The sequence below is a fragment of the Ovis aries genome, chromosome 3 (genome assembly GCF_016772045.2).
Source record: "Ovis aries strain OAR_USU_Benz2616 breed Rambouillet chromosome 3, ARS-UI_Ramb_v3.0, whole genome shotgun sequence".
In the NCBI taxonomy this organism is placed as follows: Eukaryota; Metazoa; Chordata; class Mammalia; order Artiodactyla; family Bovidae; genus Ovis; species Ovis aries.
Genome location: NC_056056.1, coordinates 204,245,907 through 204,271,380, shown reverse-complemented (window position 1 = coordinate 204,271,380; position 25,474 = coordinate 204,245,907). Strand labels below are relative to the sequence as shown.

General features: G+C 38.2%; 2 protein-coding genes across 2 annotated transcripts; both read right to left on the bottom strand.

Moving 5' to 3' along the window:
- Nucleotides 1-2,470: 2,470 nt before the first annotated feature.
- Nucleotides 2,471-3,409, bottom strand: LOC101120486 (taste receptor type 2 member 42). The gene has a single exon (XM_012175348.3). The coding sequence runs from the start codon at nucleotides 3,407-3,409 to the stop codon at nucleotides 2,471-2,473; it is 939 nt and encodes a 312-aa protein (XP_012030738.2).
- Nucleotides 3,410-14,691: 11,282 nt separating this feature from the next.
- On the bottom strand, nucleotides 14,692-15,621 carry TAS2R42 (taste 2 receptor member 42). The gene has a single exon (XM_012176116.4). It carries the CDS (start codon nucleotides 15,619-15,621, stop codon nucleotides 14,692-14,694), a length of 930 nt encoding a protein of 309 aa, XP_012031506.3.
- Between the last annotated feature and the right edge of the window lie 9,853 nt (nucleotides 15,622-25,474).

Sequence of the window (25,474 nt, the reverse complement as noted above, 5' to 3'; positions counted from 1 at the left end):
ACTCAGTCCTGTCTGACTCTTTGCAACCCTGTGGGCTATACAGTCCCTGGAATCCTCCAGGCCAGAATACTGGAGAGGGTAGCCCTTCCCTTCTCCAAGGGATCTTCCCAACCCAGGGATCAAACCCAGGTCTCCCACCTTGCTGGAAGATTCTTTACCAGCTGAGCCACTAGGGAAGCCCTGCTTTGTTTTATTTTAATTATTATAAGCATCAACTCAGCACTAAACATAAACAGGTACACACACACACAAACATGTCCAAAAATTCTACAAATAAGTGATATTCTCTTGTAAACTTTCCTTTCTGTTTTTGTCCCTGGTGAATTGTTTTTGTTCTCTCTGACAAAGGACATTAGTTTTCATACAATTCTCATACATACACAAACACACACCACACACACGCACCTTTGATATCAAAGTGTGATTTTGATCAATATAATTTTTCCAGTAGTCATGTGAGAGTTGGATGGTGAAGAAAGCTGAGTGCCGAAGAATTGATGCTTTTGAACAGTGGTGTTGGAGAAGACTCTTGAGAGTCCCTTGGACTGCAAGAAGATCCAACCAGTCCATCGTAAAGGAGATCAGTCCTGGGTGTTCATTGGAAGGACTGATGTTGAAGCTGAAACTCCAATACTTTAGCCACCTCATGCAAAGAGTTGACTCATTGCAAAAGACCCTAATGCTGGAAATGATTGGGGGCAGGAGAAGAAGGGGACAACAGAGGATGAGATGGCTGGATGGCATTACCGACTTGATGGACATGGGTTTGGGTAAACTTTGGAAGTTGGTGATGGACAGGGAAGCCTGGCGTGCTTTGATTCATGGGGTCACAAAGAGTTGGACATGACTGACTGACTGAACTGAACTGAAATGAGACAGAAAAATATTAAGTAGGCATAAAAGTATTATTATACACTTAGGGAATAATTATTCCAAATCTTTTTATAAGTTTAGTTAATTTTTTCTTATTCTGCAAAATAGTGGCTAGTCTAGCTTGGATTCCTAATAATAGTCTACTCCTTTGTTTTAAAGCTCTTTTGGTCATGTCAGCTACAAAATGACACTTGCTACCTACCTCTATAAGGATTAAATCATCTACTGTTGCAGCTGCTGATTTTTGTCACTTCCTCCACCTTCCTTTGGTGGCTTCCCTGGTGACTCAGAGGGTAAAGCATCTGCCTGCAATGCAGGAGACCCGGGTTCAATCCTTGTGTCGGGAAGATCCCCTGGAGAAGGAAATGGCAACCCACTCCAGTACTCTTGCCAGGAAAATTCCATGGACAGAGGAGCCTGGTAGGATATAGTCCATGGGGTTGCAAAGAGTCGGATTTCACTTAGGACTTCACTTAGGAGTTCAGGGTAGAGAGCAGAAGTAAGGCACTTTGAGCTCAAGGAAAACTGGCAGAACAGGTCTTCAGATAGTTAGATATTTTTAAGAAACAACTTTATGAGCTCAGTTCTTGTATCTCCTCATATCAAAAAAAGCCCTGCAGTCCTTCATGGTGACGACTGCTCTTTGTGACTAGCAGAAACATTCTGCAAAAATATGTGCTTGATTGCATATATTCCCCCTTCACCAAAATCACCTCTATACTGACCTTCTCCCCTGCCTCTTTGGAGCAGTCTCTCAGAGCTATATGAGGTGCTGAATCCAGGGCTGCTGTCGTCATTTTGCCCTGAGAAAAATTAACTCACAAAGTCGACAGCCATTTTAAGGTTCTGTGCTTCCAACAGTTTTAGTCCTTGATTTATCTATTTTTTATAATTTAACTTCTTTATTTTTCATTTTGGGCTTTGCTGGTCTCCATTGCTGTGCAGGCTTTTTTCTAGTTGCGGAGAATGGTCTTCTCATTGTGGTGGCTTCTCTTGTTGCAGACCAGAGGCTGTAGGGCGCACAGGCTTCAGCAGTTACAGCACATGGGTTCAGTAGTTGTGGCTTCCAGGCGGCAGGGCGCAGACTCTATAGTTGTGAGCAAGGGCCCAGGTACTCTGAGACATGTGGGACCTTCTTGAGTCAGAGACTGATCCTGTGTCTTCATAGAAGGCAGACTTTCCACCACTGAGCCACCAGGGAATCCCCCTTGATTTCTTTTTAGCTTAATTTTTTACAAAGATTTCACCTGCTCTACTTTGAAAAAGATTTGCATGTCTAAATATTCATGTTTTTCCTCACATATGACTATAGTAAATATTTTCCAACATATATAAAATTAATACAGATTACACTATATATTTTATATTGCTCAAATTTTTTTCACTAGTAGAAAGTCTTATGATGCCAGTGATGCTTGCTTTATAAAATATCGGTTCATCTCTGAGTAGATTGTTAGTTTATAGGCCATTCGAGGGAAAGCTTCTAATGCTCAGTAGAGTCTAAAGGAATCCAGTGAGAAAAACAGAAGTTAAAATGCATCTTCAATTTCTCACGATTAATTCAATGCTCTTGGAATATAGAAAATTCTGGATAAATCTATGAAGCTAAAGATTTCACTCTTTTCAGGCGGCAGTTAAGATACCACAATAGTCCTATGGCATTTTGTCTCAGCTTGCTATTTCCCAAAATTAGGATAAATGAGTGGCTTGAAGGAAAAACAGTCGAAGTTAACACAACCACCAATTTGGCCAGACGTCCCTGCAGTTTAAGGAAAACCCAACCTGTTAACAGGATGGAAGAAACATGAACGACGAAGAGGAAGAGGAAAGACATCACCATTTTCATGGCTCTTTTATGGGCCTCTGTGCTGAGATCCTTTGAGCTGGGGTTGAGCTGCAAATTCCTGATGTGCCTCATCAAGGAGAGGACTAAGAGGAGCAGTGAGGTCAGGGACAGAAGAAAGGGGATTAAGTTGATGAAGTTAAAAACAATCAACTGGTGAAGATCATGAGTTTCACTTACATTTGGGGACCACGTTGAGTTTCTTGCATATATTTTGTAGCTGTTAGTTGAGATATGACTAAACATATATATTGATTCAGAATTCAAAAACAGTAAGGACAAAGACCCCAAGAGAAGCACCAGTACCACACTACGAATTCGCCACCGCAGCCAAGTGAAGCAGGGGTGGGAGAAGTTGGCTACTTTAAAGAAGTAGAAAACACTTAGACAGGTGGCAAACCAGGTAGCTAGATGATTGGACAGTATCCAAAAACTATTAACAACCTTTGTTAGTTTATCAATGGCATATAGGTGTGGCCATAGTACCAATAAAAATGAGTCACATAGTATTGCCCAAAGTTGACTGATTCTGGAGATAGCCAGGCCTGTGAGGATGCAGTCAGCTAATGAGAGCTTTTGTCTCTTCACCAGGTCAATGCAGTTAACTAGTACAATGAACCCATTCCCCAACATTCCAATCACAAATCCTCCTATTGTTGCTACTAGAAAAGTATTTTCAATTCCAGATGGCATTTCTGTAGAAAGAGTCCAGAAAGCTGATACTATTTTTCGCTGATTTTTTCTTGCTTTTGTTGCTGTCCAAGTGTTGTAGAAGGATACCCAGTTTGATTCTTTTCAAAAATGCTTAATGAAACTCAGATACCATCTCACATATCTTCATAAAGGTCTTTCTCTTTTATTCCAGCCGTAGTTCTGAAATTTATGCAAGGAGATCCACTCCCATAGCTCTAAATGGAAAACTTGAATTTTTCTTTCAATCGGCTACTGATTTCCAGATTAAGCAGTGAATGTGCCCACTCATCATTGGTGCTGGCAGCATTTTTCCACTTGTGGAGACATCTGGAAAAGGAAAATCAGATATGCAAAGATGCAAATGTGAGACAGATTTCTTTACACTCATTTGTACTTCCTTTCTCAACAGAAACTTGATGCCATTTGGATTCAAGTTTCTTAATTTTAATAGTATTCTCAGAAAATAACCTCTGAAATAGAAACATTGTTCATCGATTCCATTTAATAATCTCCATAACATTTCAGATACTGTTATAGATGAAGAAACATAATAAAGAGAAGCAATATATAGGATCTCACAGAGTTATGGAAGAAATAACTTTTAATAAACTATTACTGTTGTATATGACAAAAACTTGACCAAAATGCAGTTGGAACACCGAGGATGGTGTTTCAAAATCTATAGTTGATAGTTAATTTTCGTTTCTAAGGACAAAGACAATTGGCTTAGGGTTTGAAGCCTTTTAAGATTTCTTAAAGAAATAAAAGGGAAGTGATATGCAAAGTACCAAAATCATACCTCTTTCTGAGCTCCTACTTTGAATTTTTGAACTTTGTTTCCACGTAGCTACTGCCTATTTGATTCTGAATTAGGTATCATCAACTTAGAGGAAAAAATACTAAGAAAAAAGCCAAAAAAAGCAGGTGATGGATGAGTAGGAGATAAGTTCTACTTTTCATTAATTCTGCTTTTGATAAAATTCTTCATCTCATAAAAAATTGATTTATAAGTGAGCTGTATTTTCACTTCAACAAACAACTAACTGTAATACAACGGTTTACAACCTTGACTGTAAACTGGAGCCTCCCTCCCACCACCCACCCCCACCTCATTCCTCTAGTTCATCACAGAACCCTGAGCCCATTGAGCCAACTGTGACTGTGGTTGACAAACAACCTACTTCGTGTCCATCTCAGCCTCTCTGTGTGATGCTAAGGCACTCAGCTGGGCTGAAACTACCTGTGGGAGTCCTCACAGACATTTCCCCACCAGCCAGTGTTGTCTCTGGACTGGCTGTTTTGGTTCTTATTATGATTGCAAGACCCACCTCAGTAGCAACCATCAGGAAAAAAGCAAACTTTATTACTCACAGATCCAGAGGGTACATGACACATCCAGGGCCATACAGTGAAGTCATGAGGAGAGAGGGAGAAAGCACCTGGGACTCTGCCTTTTAAGGGTTGAGGGTAGGGTGCCTAGGGTTTCACAAGTTCACTCTTTAATGGTGAAATTAAAATGTAAGAGAGGGAATTAGGGCTCTTGAGGGGAGGAATGGAGTCACTTGAGTGAACAGTCAGTTATCTAGTTTACCTGGCATTTTCTAATGGGGAAACTTCATGGGTTGGGGGCAACCTGGCATCTTATCTAGGTGTTTATTAGTAGTTGTAGACAGCTGGCAATATGTCCTATCAAGATGGAGGCCTTTAGGACCTCCTTAGTGGTCTAACAGTTTCACTGCTGAGGGAGTGGTTTCAATCCCTGGTTAGAGAACTAAGATCTCACAAACCACATAGCCCAGCCAATAAAAGTAAAAGACAGCGGTGCCAGAGATGGATGCCTCGGCAATCAAAAGGCTATTGTCAGGCACTTATATGACCTTAGCCACCTTGGCAGTCACCTACACTCCACAAGGAAAGGAACTATGTTCTGTCATCCACTGATCTCTTTCCAGTTCCCAGAATAAAGAGGGCCTGGCAAATAGAAGGCCCTCAATAACTGTTTGTCAAGTGAATGAGTGTGAACTCGGCTGGTTATCTCATTGAGAACACAGGAAAAGAGAAAATGCGTTAAGACTTGATGGTGAAACTAGTATTAGAGCAAGAAAAGATGGAAACCCTTTAAAGCTAGAGACAGTTTTGTAACATATGAACTCATGAGAGATTTCTGTACTCACCTGAAATAACCAACACTGCTCTCGTCTTCTGGTTCAAATCAGAAGTCATACCGAATCATTAAGATCATTGTACACATCTGGCAACCAAGATGTGGGAGTCTTTGAAAGAGAGCTACTTTAAGCCCAAAGAGTTGAAAATGGATAGAAAACTCTAGCTTTTGTGGCAGGGGAGCAAGAAGGCCTAGAGATCACTGATGTTTTCAGAAATGCTCTGACCTGGTATAGAAGGCTACCTGAGAAGCAGACTTCACTGATAGGTGTGGCTTAGCAGTGACAAAAAAAGACCAGACAGCAAATCAGCCAATAGGTGCTTAGTCATTAAAAAACACTTGAGTTCATAGTTATACACTTTACACTAAAGGAGAAACTCACTCTAAAGGATGTAATTACAAATTTAAAATCACAAGTGCCATACGCTATAAGTTAAATTCAAAGTCCAAGTTAACAATCACAGTTTTAGAAAAATCTACGTAACTGCAGAACTATCTCATTTCCTGGGGGACTGCCTTTATATCCTTTATTCTTACAATGATTGATTTATACATGCAAAAGAAAGTGCTATTGCATGTTTAAATGAAAAGCATATTGTTACAAAAGTTTTAGGTAGATAATGATTCATTAAATTTATGTATATGCTATAATAATCCAAATTAATCAGTCTAAACTTAACCATAATGACTATAATTGAAGTCAGAAAATTTGCGAACATTGATTTTATAATTGTCAGTAGGAAGATTCACATTTCCTCCAAGAAATAGTGAGAAAACACATTGAGAGAAGCTAAAGCAGAGGATATGGGGGAAGGCCTGTTGGGAAGGTCCCGTGGGGGCCTGCTCAGTTACATTTCCCTTCCCTGAGCCCACACATTTAGATTTCCCAATAGTTTTAGACATAAGGCAGAATTAGAGGAGAATAAGGTTTATTAGAGTGGGAGACGCTGTTGGAACAGTGGGCCAGCTCAAGAGAGAACAAACAAAGAGTTGGACAGTCACAAAGGGTTGGACATGCCTGAGCGACTGAACTGAATAGTCTCAGAGAAGTCAGCAACAAATGCTCCCCTAGTTGTGATGCTCTATCATCCTGTCAATAGAAAGATGTCCCATTTATTTGCAAGCAAAGAAATAGCCTCCTAATTCTTTTTGAATCACAACTTAGAGATTCCACACATTGACCTTAACAACAACTGCTTTTCTAGTCACTAAATGAAAGCACTAGCCTTTGTGTTTTTCAGGTAAAAGGGATCTTCAATGTTTCTTTGCCTTCAGTGTTTCTAAGCCAAGAAGCAGTCAACTGGGACCAGGGCCACAGCTTGAAGGGACAAAGATTTAATCATTCATACCTGAAGGATATTTCCTCAGCTTAATCACTGCTATGGAGCTTCCAAGGTGGCACAGTGGTAAAGAATCAACTTGCCAATGCAGAAGAATCAGGAGATGCAGGTTCAATCCCTGGGCTGGGAAGATCCCCTAGAGAAGGAAATGGCAACTCACTCCAGTATTCTTGTCTGAGAAATTCCATGCACAGGGGAACCTGGAGGGCTACAGCCCATAGTGTCGCAAAGACTCAGACACAACTGAACATGGGGCACAAGAACACAATCCCTGCTGTCTGTGAACATTTCTTGTTTCCTGGTACATTTTTGTTTCACTTAGAATTCTTTCATTTTTGTAATTGAGGTTACAAAATTAGGTTTTGCTATTAGGTTTCTTTTCTCCCCAAAATCCTTAAAGGGCAGATATATCCCCTGGTTCCTCCTCATGACAAAACTAAGACAATCTAACTTAATAAATTCCCACACTGGTAAGCATTAATGTCTCAAACTCAAAGCAAGAATAGTTGCGTTTTGTTTGTTTGTTTGTTTGTTTTTTAGTTTTCTGAGGTTGCATTTATATTGGTGTCCAAGGAGATAAAAAAGGCTCCCCTACATATGTTCCCCAAATAAATCAAAAAAATCTTTCAAATCAATATGTTTTTGTAATAATTGGTCTTAAGGTCCTTAATAGAACATAGATTACTCTAGACAACATATCCAGTGTCTTATATGACAGAATTGAGAATGACCATGTGATAAGCAAGCACCCCTTCAAAGGATGTCCCTGGCTCAGAGGACATGGGGTCTAATCAGGATCTTGCTAGGAGAAGCCACCTATTGAGAGAGAATAGATAAATGACATGAGACATTAGGAAATCTGCACACCTCTTTCTCAGACATCAGTGAAGTTACATGTTTCTATCTGATCTGCACACTCAGCAGGATTCAAGAAAACATGCCCTGATGTTCTTGATTTATGTCTTACCAGATGGGCTTCCCAAGTGGTGCTAGTGGTGAAGGATCCACCTGCAATGCAGGAGACTTCAGATATTTAGTTGGATAACTGGGTGGGGAAGATCCCCTGGAAAAGAAAATGGCCACCCACTCCAGTATTCTTGCCTGGAGAATCCCCATGGACAGAGGATCCTGGCGGACTACAGTCCATGGGGTTGCAAAACAGTCAGACATGACTAAAGCGACTAAAAACGAACTGACTTCAGCACTAGTCTTACGGATCAATGATAACACTCTTCCATCCATAAAAAGTTTATTTTTCCCCCTACTACAAGTTGCCTGAGTGAACAAACTGAAATAAAAATGGTTACACCCAGATTCTTAAAGTGAACATTTATTTGGTGAATGAGAAAAGGGTGGTTAGTGAGAAATCAATGTTACTCTTCCTCTTACCCCAACACTATTTGTCACAGGGTAGGTTATTATCTGGGGAAGGAAATGGCAACACAGTCCAGTATTCTTGCCTAGAGAATCCCATGGACAGAGGAGGCTGCTGGGCTGCTGCCCACAGGGTCACACAGAGTTGGACATGATTGAAGTGAATTAGCAGCAGCAGCAGCAGGATATTATCATTCAGTCTTTCTTCTCCAGATTGCATGGGGCCAGCAACATACATATTGGGAGTGGCTCTTCTTGTATTGTGGCTTGTCTGCCACTGAGTCACTCACAGAGGCTCTTTTCACAGGGCTGCCAAGCTTGATCTCATCTGCCATTCAAGCATACAGCTTATAATATCTATACATCAATTGTAATTACTCTAGCCTATGGCCTGGTCATTTATTAGTCTTTTGGTATACTTTGACAAAAATAGGTCTCTGTTCCTTATAATTCCATCTTCCTAAGGTGGCTGCAGAAATATGAACTTACTCCTAGTTAGACACTTACACTAAAGATTCATTTATTCCAAGCACAGTTTGCTTATTTCTTTATGTACTCTACCAAACAGAAATTTAGTAACTAAAGCTCAGTTCAGTTTAGTTCAGTTCAGTTGCTCAGTCGTGTCCAACTCATGGCCTCCCTGTCCATCACCAACTCCCGGAGTTCACTCAGACTCAGGTCCATTGAGTCAGTGATGCCATCCAGCCATCTCATCCTCTGTCGTCCCCTTATCCTCCTGCCCCGAATCCCTCCCAGCATCAGAGTCTTTTCCAATGAGTCAACTCTTCACATGAGGTGGCCAAAGTACTGGAGTTTCAGCTTTAGCATCATTCCTTCCAAAGAAATCCCAGGGCTGATCTCCTTCAGAATGGACTGGTTGGATCTCCTTGCAGTCCAAGGCAATCTCAAGAGTCTTCTCCAACACCACAGTTCAAAAGCATCAATTCTTCGGGCGCTCAGCCTTCCTCACAGTCCAACTCTCACATCCATATATGACCACCGGAAAAACCATAGCCTTGACTAGATGGACCTTTGTTGGCAAAGTAATGTCTCTGTTTTCAATATGTTCTCTAGGTTGGTCATAACTTTTCTTCCAAGGAGCAAGCGTCTTTTAATTTCATGGCTGCAGTCACCATCTGCAGTGATTTTGGAGCCCCCCAAAATAAAGTCTGACACAGTTTCCACTGTTTCCCCAGCTATTTGCCGTGAAGTGATGGGACCAGATGCCATGATCTTCGTTTTCTGAATGTTGAGCTTTAAGCCAACTGTTTCACTCTCCTCTTTCACTTTAATCAAGAGGCTTTTTAGTTCCTCTTCACTTTCTGCCATAAGGGTGGTGTCATCTGCATATCTGAGGATATTGATATTTCTCCCGGCAATCTTGATTTCAGCTTGTGCTTTTTCCAGCCCAGCATTTCACATGATGTACTCTGCATATAAGTTAAATAAGCAGGGTGACAATATACAGCCTTGACGTACTCCTTTTCCTATTTGGAACCAGTCTGTTCTTCCATGTCTAGTTCTAACTGTTGCTTCCTGACCTGCATATAGGTTTCTCAAGAGGCAGATCAGGTGGCCTGGTATTCCCATCTCTTTCAGAATTTTCCACAGTTTATTGTGATCCACACAACCAAAGGCTTTGGCATAGTCAATAAAGCAGAAATAGATGTTTTCTGGAACTCTCTTGCTTTTTTGATGATCCAGCAGATGTTGGCAATTTGATCTCTGGTTCCGTTGCCTTTTCTAAAACCAGCCTGAACATCAGGAAGTTCTTTGTTCATGTATTGCTGAAGCCTGGCTTGGAGAATTTTGAGCATTACTTTACTAGCATGTGAGATGAGTGCAATTGTGCGGTAATTTGAGCATTCTTTGGCATTGCCTTTCTTTGGGATTGGAATGAAATCTGACCTTTCCCAGTCCTGTGGCCACTGCTGAGTTTCCCAAATTTGCTGGCATAGTGAGTGCAGCACTTTCACAGCATCATCTTTCAGGATTTGAAATAGCTCAACTGGAATTTCATCACCTCCACTAGCTTTGTTCATAGTGATGCTTTCTAAGGCCCACTTGACTTCACATTCCAGGATGTCTGGCTCTAGATGAGTAATCACACCATCGTGATTATCTGGGTTTTGAAGATCTTTTTTGTACAGTTCTACTGTGTATTCTTGCCACCTCTTCTTAAAATCTTCTGCTCTGTCCATATCATTTCTGTCCTTATCGGGCCCATCTTTGCATGAAATATTCCCTTGGTATCTCTAATTTTCTTGAAGAGATCTCTAGTCTTTCCCATTTTCTTGTTTTCCTCTATTTCTTTGCATTGATCACTGAGGAAGGCTTTCTTATCTCTTCTTGCTAGTCTTTGTAACTCTGCATTCAGATGCTTATATCTTGCCTTTTCTCCTTTGCCTTTTGCTTCTCTTCTTTTGACAGCTATTTGTAAGGCCTCCCCAGACAGCCTTGTCTAACTCAGTGAAGCTAAGCCATGCCTGTGGTGCCACCCAAGATGGGCGGGTCATGGTGGAGAGGTCTGACAGAATGTGGTCCACTGGAGAAAGGAATGGCAAACCACTTCAGTATTCTTGCCTTGAGAATCCCATGAACAGTATGAAAAGCCAAAATGATAAGATACTGAAAAAGGAACTCCCCAGGTCAGTAGGTGCCCAATATGCTACTGGAGGTCAGTGGAGAAATAACTCCAGAAAGAATGAAGAGATGGAGCCAAAGCAAAAACAATAACCTTGTGGATGTGACTGGTGATAGAAGCAAGGTCTGGTGCTATAAAGAGCAATATTGCATAGAAACCTGGAATGTCAGGTCCATGAATCAAGGCAAATTGGAAGTGGTCAAACAAGAGATGGCAAGAGTGAACGTTGACATTCTTGAAATCAGTGAACTGAAATGGACTGGAATGGGTGAATTTAACTCAGATGACCATTATATCTACTACTGCAGGCAGGAATCTCTTAGAAGAAATGGAGAAGCCATCATGGTTAAAAAAAGAGTCTGAAAGGCAGTACTTGGATGCAATCTCAAAAACGACAGAATGATCTCTGTTCCTTTCCAAGGCAAACCATTCAATATCACAGTAATCCAAGTCTATGCCCCAACCAGTAATGCTGAAGAAACTGAAGTTGAAAGGTTCTATGAAGACCTATAAGACCTTTTAGAACTAACACCCAGAAAAGATGTCCTTTTCATTATAGGGGACTGGAATGCAAAAGTAGGAAGTCAAGAAACACCTGGAGTAACAGGCAAATTTGGTCTTGGAATGTGGAATGAAGCAGGGCAAAGACTAATAAGAGTTTTGCCAAGAAAATGCACTGGTCATAGCAAATACCCTCTTCCAACAACACAAGAGAAGACTCTAGACATGGACATCACCAGATGGTCAACACCAAAATCAGATTGATTATTTTCTTTGCAGCCAAAAACGGAGAAGCTCTATACAGTCAACGAAAACAAGACCGGGTGCTGACTGTGGCTCAGATCATGAACTCCTTACTGCCAAATTCAGACTTAAATTGAAGAAAGTAGGAAAAACCACTAGACCATTCAGGTATGACCTAAATCAAATCCCTTATGATTATACAGTGGAAGTGAGAAATAGATTTGAGGGACTAGATCTAATAGATAGAGTGCTTGATGAACTATGGACTGTGGTTCATGACATTATACTGGAGACAGGGATCAAGACCATCCCCACGGAAAAGAAATGCAACTAAAGTTTTAACTAAAAAAAAAAAAAAACTAAGGTAAAACTTTAGTGTTACTTTTGGTTATTATCTTATAAAGAGTGCAAGATTATCTTTAAGTAATTTATATGAAAGACTATCCAAGAAAAAACAAACTCAGCTATATGTATTCAGCTTGATTTGCACATTACTTTTTACCAATCCAAGATAACCGCAATGATAATCTTTGGTAAAATACTAACTTAGTGTCCAAAACAATATATGTACATTTTATTTTGTAAAATGAATGTTACTTTTTATAAGACACTTTTTTTTAACTTTTTATTTTGTTAGAGTACAGCCAATTAATGTTGTGATAGTTTCAGGAAGACAGCAAAGAGACTCAGCCATACATATACATGTATCCATTCTCCCCCAACCTCTCCTCCTATCCAGTCTGCTACATAGCATTGAGCAGGACACTCTATTTCTTATCATTAAAACCATCATCAGATTCATTATTGTAACTGATAAACAAAAGCACCACAGAGTCTAGATGTGCTAGCCATTTCAGTTCAGTTCAGTTCAGTTCATTCGCTCAGTCATGTCCAACTCTTTGCAACCTCATGGACTGCAGCACGCCAGGCCTCCCTGTCATCACCAACTCCCAGAGCTTACTCAAATTCATGTCCATTGAGTCGGTGATGCCATCCAACCATCTCATCCTTGGTATTCCCTTCTCTTCCTGCCCTCAATCTTTCCCAGCATCAAGGTCTTTTCAAATAAGTCAGCTCTTTGCATCAGGTGGCCAAAGTATTGGAGTTTCAGCTTCAACATCAGTCCTTCCAAAGAACACTCAGGACTGATATCCTTTAGGATGGAGTGGTTGGATCTCCTTGCAGTCCAAGGGACTCTCAAGAGTCTTCTCCAACACCACAGTTCAAAAGCACCAATTCTTTGGCACTCAGCTTTCTTTATAGTCCAACTTTCACATCCGTACATGACCACTGGAAAAACCATGGCCTTGACTAGACAGACCTTTTTTGTCAAAATACTGTCTCTGCTAGCAATGTTTCTGTTGGCAAAGTAATGTCTCTGTTTAGTTTTCTACATATGGTGTTTGAGGGTGGACATAAATATTAATAATTCTAACATCATTCTTAGCTTCAGGGAACAGCCCTAAAGCAGTGCCCTTTCCTATGGCTTTATTAAGGTTAACTTATAGGTCACATATTTATCACCATCTAAATGCAACTTTTTGTTTCTTTACTCTAATACAATCTAAAGATTATATCAAGGGTCAACCTTAACAAGGATGATTTTTAATAATTTCCATTATATATACAAGTATAACATCTGTGCAATATTAAAATTCATACCATCATTTTGAAATTTTATAGTAAACTTTCTTATCCTTAACTTTGTTTACAATTTGTAGTCACCTTATATAAATTCGGATAATTTTAGTCAAAACAACACTATACACAAGCACGACCAAAATTTACACTAAACACGTAATGGTATTAAAAAATTTCTGTGTCTTTACTATTGACCTGTTTCCATTTCTTTCTCTAAGAACTCTACTGATCAGATTATGAGAAAATGTATCTGCACAGACAAAAATATATTCTCAAACTGTAATTATGATACTTTTGTAAAAGCAGTTGTGTGATTTTGAATTAAGGATAATTCTTCCTTCTATGTTTACTTCTATTACATAACGTGATAGAAATATTGACTTTCTACCACTCTGAAAATACATACCCCATATCCTGGAATTTAGCAGAATTAGTAAGTGCACAATACATCATTTATGATTTGGGGTTTCAAATTAAAATTAATATTATAAGCATGTTTTGAACTTCTACTTAAAGAAAATTTATTTTGTGCTATGAATATAATTCTTTTTTTCCAAGGGAAATAAAAGCAATTTATTTAGATAGATGTCAAAAAGACTTCTGATAAAATTTCACCCTCAATCCAGATATAACCATTAATAGGATTGGTCTAGGAGAACACTTCTTTAATGTGATAAAAACCATTGAAACCTCAATATGGAGATGCCTGGTAACCTTGCTGTTTTTCAGTAGTGTTCTTATAACACTGATTGATGTAGGCATAAAGGATAATGAAATATGGTAATTGGTACAACATTGTAATATAAAAACAAACAAATATTGGAAAGGAAGAGGTCTTTTTTTTTTTTTTTTGCAGATAACATCTATGTTGGCAGCAGCACTATGAATATCACTCATTCTGAAACATCTCATTCTTTTGTTATCAGTAAGACTCCCAATAACAATACAAAGCCTTTTTTTAATTTCTTTTTAAGACTTTTGAGCTATGAGGTTATGTTTTTCCCACCTATGACTTTAGCTGCTTAGTTAACTTTTCTATCAATATTTTATAGATCTTCTACTTAGTCAAGTAGGATTTATCTTAATTTCTAAAAAGTTACAAGCCTCTTCTCCCAAATACGAGTTGAAATTACACACATCTTTTTCAGAAATCTAATTTGACTATCTTTAAAAGAATATTCAAAACTTTTAAATATTGGTAACCAATGAACATGTGTGAATTATCATCAAAAGCAACCTGTTCTAAGGAAAATTTCAGTTATGCTCAACAATACCTAAAGGAACCCAAGAGGAAAAACAAAACAGTAGAAGTGAAAATTAACCCTCAAAATCTCCTCATAAAGTTTTCATCTTTGAAAAGATTCTGAAAGTGTTTCTATAAAGCCAATGGATTTTGTCTTTTCAAGGAGCTTTTAAGATGCTTCAGTACCTTCAAGGCTATCTGTCTTAACTGGTTGTTTCCCAGAATCAACATGAACGAGTGGCCTGAAGGAAAGACATATAGTGCTAACATGATGAACTTTGTGAACTTACTGTCCAAAAACCTATGAAACATCCAATTTGCCAATTGTGTAAAAAGAAAATGAACCATGATAAGGAGGAGGAATGACGTCACCATTTTCATGGCTCTTTTATGGGCCTTTGTGCTGAAGTCCCTGGAACCCATAAAATTGAGATGCAAATTTCTGGTGTGTTTCACCAAGGACCGAAATAAAAAAAACAATGAGAGCAGGGACAGAACAATAGGAATGAAATAGGAGAAACTAAGAAGACTCTCGCTTTTAATATAATGAGTTTTACTTTCAACTAAAGTCAAATTGCCTTCATTTATTAAATTCCAGAAGAGATCATTAAATGTTTCTAGCAAAAGAATGTCCAAAATCAGAAAGACCAAAGAAAATGCAAGTATCACAAGAATGACGCTGTTCATTCTCCACTTCAGCCAGAAAAAAAGAGAGTGGGAGAAATGAGCTATCTTAAGGAGATAGAAAATACTTAGGCAGGTGACAAGCCAGGTAGTCAAATGATTAGATATTCTCCAAAGTAAAGCAATGGGCTTCGCTAGTTTAAAAATGGCAAATACCTGTGGTTCTAGTCCCATTATAAGTGATTCCACAAAAAACACCAACAGTTGACTGATTCTGGAGATAGCCAAGCCAGTGAGGATGAAGTCAAATAAAGATGTCTTTTGGTTCTTAACACATTCAGAGCAGAGTACCAGTCCAATGAACACATTGCCTAGAATTCCGATTAAGAATTCCACTCCTGACAGTATCAGAAAGACTGTACTCAACCCAGGGAACATTTCCACTGAAAAAAATCCAGATTTCTAATATTACGTCTCAATGAAAAATTAGAATGAAGCTACAGCAGAATAGGATCCATTTCCGATCCTTATCTTCAGTGCTTTTATTGCAGTTACAGTCTGAAGAAGAATTCTTGCTGTTGGATACAGTCTCATACCTAGAAAACCTTTCTGCTTTGATTGTAATGCCAATATAAACCCAGAAAGATCTGCTAAGCATTGCAGTCTTAAGTACTTTCATGGAAATGGTTTTATTTCTTTGAGAGAGCTACTAATTTTCAAGCCAAATAGTTTGTGTGTCCATTCATCATGGGCAGAGACTGAAATTTTCCACTTGTGGTGGTGATGAAAATGTTAAAGGCAAATATGCATGCAAATATGGAGAGGTTCTTTTTCACTGATTGTACTTTCCTCCTCATTAGAAATCCTATACCATTTGGATCAAAATATCTTAGCTTGCTTTAGAAATAAGCTAAGTAATTTAGGTATTATTCAATGATTATATTTTATGAGTGCCTACTTTATGTCAGAGTTTTTTCCAAATACAGAATAGGTTAATACAAAAAAGAACAAAGAGAGCATTAGGAAATCTATAATAGATTTCACAGAAAGAAATACAATATAGAAGTAAAAATAAAATGTAATGTGAACATGGAAAACGTAACAACAAACATTATTGTCGGAGAGAAAGGGAGGTGATATTTGCCTTGGATTTTTAAGATATTTAGAATTCATAGCAATACAGGCATACCTCAAGAAACAAGAAAAAAGTCAAATAAATAACCTAACTCTACACCTAAAGCAACTAGAAAAGGAAGAATTGGAGAACCCCAGAGTTAGTAGAAGGAAAGAAATCTTAAAAATTAGGGCAGAAATAAATGCAAAAGAAACAAAAGAGACCATAGCAAAAATCAACAAAGCCAAAAGCTGGTTCTTTGAAAGGATAAATAAAATTGACAAACCATTAGCCAATTTCATCAAGAAGCAAAGAGAGAAAAATCAAATCAATAAAATTAGAAATGAAAATGGAGAGATCACAACAGACAACACAGAAATACAAAGGATCATAAGAGACTACTATCAGCAATTATATGCCAATAAAATGGACAACGTGGAAGAAATGGACAAATTCTTAGAAAAGTACAATTTTCCAAAACTGAACCAGGAAGAAACAGAAAACCTTAACAGACCCATCACAAGCACGGAAACTGAAACTGTAATCACAAATCTTCCAGCAAACAAAAGCCCAGGTCCAGACGGCTTCACAGCTGAATTCTACCAAAAATTTCAAGACGAGCTAACACCTATCCTACTCAAACTCTTCTAGAAAATTGCAGAGGAAGGTAAACTTCCAAACTCATTCTATGAGGCCACCATCACCCTAATACCAAAACCTGACAAAGATATTACAAAAAAAGAAAACTACAGGCCAATATCACTGATGAACATAGATGCAAAAATCCTTAACAAAATTCTAGCAATCAGAATCCAACAACACATTAAAAAGATCATACACCATGACTAAGTGGGCTTTATCCCAGGGATGCAAGGATGCTTCAATATCCGCAAATCAATCAATGTAATTCACCACATTAACAAATTGAAAAATAAAAGCCATATGATTATCTCAATAGATGCAGAGAAGGCCTTTGACAAAATTCAACATCCATTTATGATAAAAAAACTCTCCAGAAAGCAGGAATAGAAGGAACATACCTCAACATAATAAAAGCTATCTATGACAAACCCACAGCAAACATTATCCTCAATGGTGAAAAATTGAAAGCATTTCCCCTAAAGTCAGGAACAAGACAAGGGTGCCCACTTTCACCACTACTATTCAACATAGTTCTGGAAGTTTTGGCCACAGCAATCAGAGCAGAAAAAGAAATAAAAGGAATCCAAATTGGAAAAGAAGAAGTAAAACTCTCACTGTTTGCAGATGACATGATCCTCTACATAGAAAACCCTAAAGACTCCACCAGAAAATTACTAGAGCTAATCAACGAATATAGTAAAGTTGCAGGATATAAAATTAACACACAGATATCCCTTGCATTCCTATATACTAATAATGAGAAAGTAGAAATAGAAATTAAGGAAACAATTCCATTCACCATTGCAATGAAAAGGATAAAATACTAGGAATATATCTACCTAAAGAAACTAAAGACCTATATATATAAAACTATAAAACACTGATGAGAGAAAGCAAAGAGGACACTAATAGATGGAGAAATATACCATGTTCATGGATTGGAAGAATCAATATAGTGAAAATGAGGATACTACCCAAAGCAATTTACAAATTCAATGCAATCCCTATCAAGCTACCAGCCATATTTTTCACAGAACTAGAACAAATAATTTCAAGATTTGTATGGAAATACAAAAAACCTCGAATAGCCAAAGCAATCTTGAGAAAGAAGAATGGAACTGGAGGAATCAACTTGCCTGACTTCAGGCTCTACTATAAAGCCACAGTCATCAAGACAGTATGGTACTGGCACAAAGACAGACATATAGATCAATGGAACAAAATAGAAAGCCCAGAGATAAATCCACACACCTATGGACACATTATCTTTGACAAAGGAGGCAAGAATATACAATGGAGTAAAGACAATCTCTTTAACAAGTGGTGCTGGGAAAACTGGTCAACCACTTGTAAAAGAATGAAACTAGATCACTTTCTAACACCATACACAAAAATAAACTCAAAATGGATTAAAGATCTAAATGGAAGACCAGAAACTATAAAACTCCTAGAGGAGAACATAGGCAAAACACTCTCCGACATAAATCACAGCAGGATCCTCTATGATCCACCTCCCAGAATTCTGGAAATAAAAGCAAAAATAAACAAATGGGATCTAATTAAAATTAAAAGCTTCTGCACAACAAAGGAAAATATGAGCAAGGTGAAAAGACAGCATTCAGAATGGGAGAAAATAATAGCAAATGAAACAACTGACAAACAACTAATCTCAAAAATATACAAGCAACTTATGCAGCTCAATTCCAGAAAAATAAACGACCCAATCAAAAAATGGGCCAAAGAACTAAACAGACATTTCTCCAAAGAAGACATATGGATGGCTAACAAACACATGAAAAGATGCTCAACATCACTCATTATTAGAGAAATGAAAATCAAAACCACAATGAGGTACCACTTCACACCAGTCAGAATGGCTGCGATCCAAAAATCTGCAAGCAATAAATGCTGGAGAGGGTGTGAAGAAAGAAAAGGGAACCCTCCTACACTGTTGGTGGGAATGCAAACTAGTACAACCACTATGGAGAACAGTGTGGAGATTCCTTAAAAAATTGCAAGTAGAACTGCCTTATGACCCAGCAATTCCACTGCTGGGCATACACACCAAGAAAACCAGAATTGAAAGAGACACATGTACCCCAATGTTCATCGCAGCACTGTTTATAATAGCCAGGACATGGAAACAACCTAGATGTCCATCAGCAGATGAATGGATAAGAAAGCTGTGGTGCATACACACAATGGAGTATTACTCAGCCATTAAAAAGAATACATTTGAATCAGTTCTGACGAGATGGATGAAACTGGAGCCAATTATACAGGGTGAAGTAAGCCAGAAAGAAAAACACCAATACAGTATACTAACACATATATATGGAATTTAGGAAGATGGCAATGATGACCCTCTTTGCAAGACAGCAAAAAAGACACAGATGTGTATAGAGGACTTTTGGACTCAGAGGGAGAGGGAGAGGGTGGGATGATTTGGGAGAATGGCATTGAAACATGTATGCTATCATGTAAGAATCGAATCGCCAGTCTATGTCCGATGCAGGACACAGCATGCTCGGGGCTGGTGCACGGGGATGACCCAGAGAGATATTATGGGGAGGGAGGTGGGAGGGGGGTTCATGTTTGGGATCGCATGTACACCCGTGGTGGATTCATGTCAATATATGGCAAAACTAATACAGTATTGTAAAGTAAAATAAAGTAAAAATAAATTTAAAAAATGATATTTAGAATTTCATGAGGAAACTGGCAAGTAATTTGGACTGGTTGAACAATTACAAAAGGACACCAAAACCCACACTTTTCTGAAATAAAAGTCTCACTGAAAGTTTACTTTTAGTAACATGCACAATTAAATAGTAGGCAGAGGATAGTTTAAATAAGAAAATAGTGAACAAATGTATCTGTTCTATATTCTAGGAACAATAATTTTAGCCAAAGCCATTAATGCATCAGAAGTGAGCTTTACAGACTTTGTATCTTGGTGTGTTTGCAGGTATTCTATTGTTAGTGTTAATTATTCAAGCATTTAAGTGTTGCCAGATAACACCCCCCCAGAATGAATAAAATCATTAAAAAATTCAACCTTTTCAATGCTGCTGTCACACACCTCAGTTAAATTCTACTAATTTTTTAAAGTGTATTTTTCAAGAACAATGATGTGTAATGAACTGCTGGTAAGTTATTTTGTACAAAATATATTTTTATTTAGGACAAATATTTAAAATTATAAGAGGAAAGAAAGAATAGAAGAAAAGGGGAAGGAAAGAATAGGAAGGAAAAAGGGAAGGAAAAAAGAGAGGAAGGAATTTATTGGCTAGAGCAAGAAATTTGGTCCTGTGTTTGAGGAGAATGGTACATATAACTATTAATAAATTAATGTCTAGAGATAGAGAGAAATTCACAACAATGAGAAGCATCCAGGAAGTAGAATCAGTAAGGCTTGGTGATGGATATGGGGGTTATATAAAGGAAGCGAAACCAACAATGACAGCATGCTTGTTTTGCACCTCGATATGTGGAATACAGTGACCTGAGGCAATCATTGGAGAAATAATAGGTTTAGAAGCCATTAGGGTGGGAAAAAGAAGAAAAGGTGGGAGATGACAAGTTCTGTTTTGAACATTTTGGACTATTTGTAAATCATCTAAGAGGAAACATGGGTAGGTACTTAGGTATTACTGACTGCAGCTCAGAAAAGGAATTTGGGCTCCAAGCAGACTACTAAGGATCATCAGTGTATACTTGATTCATAAGAGATGATGAGCTCTCAGGTCCATGAGGAACACTAGAGGATAAAAACACCAAAGAAAGATGAAAATACAAGCAAATGGAGGATGGAAACCAAGAGACTACAGCTTCAAAACAATCAAGAGCAAGGAGTATCCCAAGGAAAAGTGTGTGGTGTGTGCTTAGTCATGTCTGACTCTTTGCAACCATGGACTATAGCCCTTCAGGCTCCTCTGTCCGTGGGATTTTTCCAGGCAAGAATACTGGAGTGGGTTTCCATTTCCCACTCCAGGGGATATTCCTGACCCATGGATCAAACTGACATTTCTCACATCTCCTGTATTGGTAGGTGGATTCTTTATTACTGCGCCAACTGGGAATCCATTACAAGGAAAGTGTAACCAATATTTCCTAATATTAATAAAAAGCCACTTACAGGGAAGCACCAAGGGGATCCTTAGTTAAAATAGTGAGAACAGCTTAACTAAATTGAAACCAAACTACCATCAATTACATAGTCAATGAGATCTCAATAATGAAGCATTAAGAAATCAATTAATATAATCAATAAATTAACATATTAAAGGAGAAACACCAAGAGGGAAAAAAGTTCAGTAAAGTTCTACATCTATTCACAATAAATATTCTCAGAAAGCTGGAAACAATATAAAATATTCTTTTTTTCTGATAAAAAGTTGTCTATAAAACCCTAGAGTAAATACTATACTTATCAATGGTACATAGAAATCATTCCCTTTGAGTTTGAGACCAAATCAGCATTAAACATCTAAGTTTATTTTTTTGGAAGTTTTCACCAATCTCAGTAAGATCAGAAAATTATATAAAAGATACAAATTGTAAAGCTTGAAATAAAACTATCTTTATTCATACATTATGATTTATAGTACATGAAAATCTAAACATATTCTTTAATACATTGTTAGAATAAGATCAAGAGACACAAAACAAACATGTAAAAATCCATTCCATTTCTTCATGCCATCAAGAGTTAAAAAGAATTATTCTTTTAAAAGAAAAAATTACCATTATCTTAGCAAAAATCAAGTATCTAAGAAAAATTCATATGTAAAACATTTATGGGGAATACTAATGGGTGTAATCAAACCTAAATTTTTTAAATATAAGTCATTATCATACTCATTTTCCTGTTTTCAGCATGTGATCCAAGGACATTAAATTCTCTAGGTTGCTGAATATGTTAAATTTTCCTGCTTAATATCTAGATCATGGCTCTGGCCCAGGTCTAAAAGCAACCACTGCTAGTAATATAGTAATGGCCATTCCTTCTCCATGAATACCAGCTTTGTTTCTTTCTTCTAGTCCAGTCACTTGATGTATATATTATTTTATATATATATATAATATTATATATATATATATATATATATAATCATAGCTATAGGCTGAGATTTTCCATGTGAGGTGATTGATGGGTAACAAGATAATCTCTTGTTTGCTAAAATGCAAATACAAGTACTGATATTTCATCATCCCTTTTGTATTTTCTTTGCCTACCAAATTTGTGTCTACTTTTAGCTGTGGAAGATAATCTAAGGTAAGAATCTTACAGACTATAAGTTTTGGAAATCAACCGAAGTGTATCCTTATCCAAGTATGTGAGAAAAACATTGATCAGAACATTGTCCACCATAAAGAACGGACTTGTGGACACAGTGGGAAGGAAAGGCTGGGATGAACGGAGGGCAGCACTGACATATATACACCACCACGTGTAAAATAGACAGCTGGTGGAAAGCTGCTGCACAGCACAGGGAGCTCAGCTCAATGCTCTGTGATGATCTAAGGTGTAGGATTGGGGGTGGGATGGGAGGGAGGCTTAAGAGAGAGGGGATATATGTATCCATATAGCTGATTCACATTATCACATAGCAGAAGCTAAAAGTAATTAGCCTCCAACTAAAAAAGAAATAAAATTTTAAAAAATACAAATTAACAGTTTCATTTTTTAAAAAAAGAACACTGTCCAGAATGGGAAGAACAGAGTCTGCGGCATGCCCTCTAGCCTGCCATTAAACAGAATTATGAGATCATTTACAAATATACTTAATTGCACTGTATTAAAGTTCTTATTCTTTGTTTTGTCCACAAGTATCACAAGAATCTATACCTGAAGCTTTACTGGAATCAAGGTATAAGACATCAACTATATCCTCATGTCAGTAAGTCTACAAATTATAGCCCACAGGAAATAGTGTGCCAGAACTTTCTGCAGTTCTTTAGCATAAAAGATGCTTATACTAACGGTGGTGGTTTTTGGCAAGGTTTAGAGATGTTTTATATTTGTTATATATGTCCTCTTGTTCAGCTATGTCTTTTAAACAATATCACAATAATACTAGAAGTGAGCCAAGAAATTAATCGGGAAGAAGTCAACATCTGATGAGACATTTATAAACTGAATTAGTCGTGTATTTCGCTAATTATAAAAGTAATCACAATGATAAACATAATAGGTTACATTTATAGAACTCTTACCCTATGTCTGTGGTGGTTTAGTCACTCAGTCATGTCTGACTCTTGAGACCCCATGGACTGTAGCCTGCCAGGCTCCTCTGTCTATGGGATTCTCCAGGCAAGAATACTCCAGTGGGTTGCCATCTTCTCCGGGGGAATCTTCCTGATCCAGGAATATAACCCAGGTCTCCTGCATTGCAGACAGATTCTCTGCCAACTAAGCGATAAGGAAAGCCCCTACTACATGTCTATCTCTGGGTTAAATTTCTTATTTTGAATATTTTTATGTAGTCACCTAAGACCATAAGCAAGAATGTTTACAGCAGTGTTCAAAAGTGAAACAATTTTTTGTTTTATTTTAGAAAGGATGTCTTTTTAATTTGTCTTCTATTGTATTAGAAGAAAAGGATCCCTTCTCAGGAGGCTCCAGTGATCACAACCACACTTGGTCAGCCTCCGCATGTCCACAGACAGAAATGTAAGGAAATTCTACGTGCTCCAAGGAAGACATCAAGTTTCATGTCCAACACGATCTACCACCACAGCTGGAGATATGAAGACTCACCACATCTTACCTGTTTTATATCAGTTCCCATAGAAAGTCCAAGACTCTAAGCAGTGTTATTTTATGTCCCTTGTGGTTCTGTAAACTCATTTGATCTCCTAAGAAGCATTGTGGTATAACTAATATTCACAAATTCAAAAGCATTCAAGCACCATGGAACTGGTAAAAATTAATGGTGTGAAGAATGATACAAGAGGCAAGGGTAGAGAGTGACAAAACAGAGGATGTATGACCCACTCGGTTCACTTCAGTTCAGTTGCTCAGTCCTGTCCCAACTCTTTGGGACCCCATGGACTGCAGCATGCTAGGCCTCCCTGTCCATCACCAACTCCTGGAGTTTACTCAAAACTTTGAATGCATATTCAGGACCAGTTTCCTTTAGGATGGACTGGTTGGATCTCCTTGCTGTCCAAGGGACTCTCAAGAATCTTCTCCAACACCATAGTTCAAAAGCATCAATTCATAGGCACTCAGCTTTCTTTATAGTCCAACTCTCACATCCATACATGACTACTGGAAAAAACCATAGTTTTGACTAGATGGAACTTAGTTGGCAAAGTAATGTCTCTGCTTTTTAATATGCTGTCTAGGTTGGTCATAACTTTTCTTCTAAGGAGCAAGTGTCTTTTAATTTCATGGCTGCAGTCACCATCTGCAGTGATTTTGGAGCCCCCCAAAATAAAGTCTGCCACTGTTTCCACTGTTTCCTCATCTATTTGCCATGAAGTGATGGGACCAGATGCCATGATATTAGTTTTCTGAATGATGAGTTTTAAGCCAACTTTTTCACTCTCCTCTTTCACTTTCATCAAGAGACTCTAGTTCTTTTTCCCTTTCTGGCCATCAGAGTAGTATCATCTGCATATCTGGGGTAACTGATATTTCTCCTGGTAATCTTGATTCCAGCTTGTGCTTCATCCAGCCCAGCATTTCTCAAGTTGTACTCTGCATATAAGTTAAATAAGTTTATTGTTAAATAAACAATATACAGACTTGACATACTCCTTTCTCAATTTGGAACCAGTCTGTTGTTCCATGTCCAGTTCTAATTGTTGCTCCTTGACCTGCATACAGATTTCTCAGGAGGCAGATCAGATAACCCACCCAGAGGTATTTAATTTTTCTAATTAGAAAAACATTGTGCTGTAACAAAAACAAACTAAATTTTTCTCACTCCTATCCCAGTCTTCGGAGAAGGCAATGGCACCCCACTCTAGTACTCTTGGCCTGGAAAATCCCATGGATGGAGGAGCCTGGTAGGCTGCAGTCTATGGGGTCACTAGGACTCGGATACTACTGAGTGACTTCACTTTCACTTTTCACTTTCATGCATTGGAGAAGGAAATGGCAAGCCACTCCAGTATTCTTGCCTGGAGAATCCCAGGGACGGGGGAGCCTGGTGGGCTGCCATCTATGGGGTCACACAGAGTTGGACACGACTGAAGCGACTTAGCAGCAGCAGCATCCCAGTCTTTGCCATCCCATGGACTGTAGCCCGCCAGGATCCTCTGTCCATGGAATTCTCCAGGCAAGAATACTGGAGTGGGTTGCCATTTCCTTCTCCAGGAGATCTTCCTTGGAATCAAACCTGGATCTCCTGCATTGCAGGTGAATTCTTTACCATCTGAGACACCACGGTCACGAAATTCAGGCTGGAAATATTAATTTCAGTAAATCTATCCTAAGAAAAAAAAAATTTTTTTTTTCCTGAAGTCTATTCCTTTGTGCTTCCCAGGTGGCCCAATGGTAAAGAATCCGCCTGCCAATGCAGG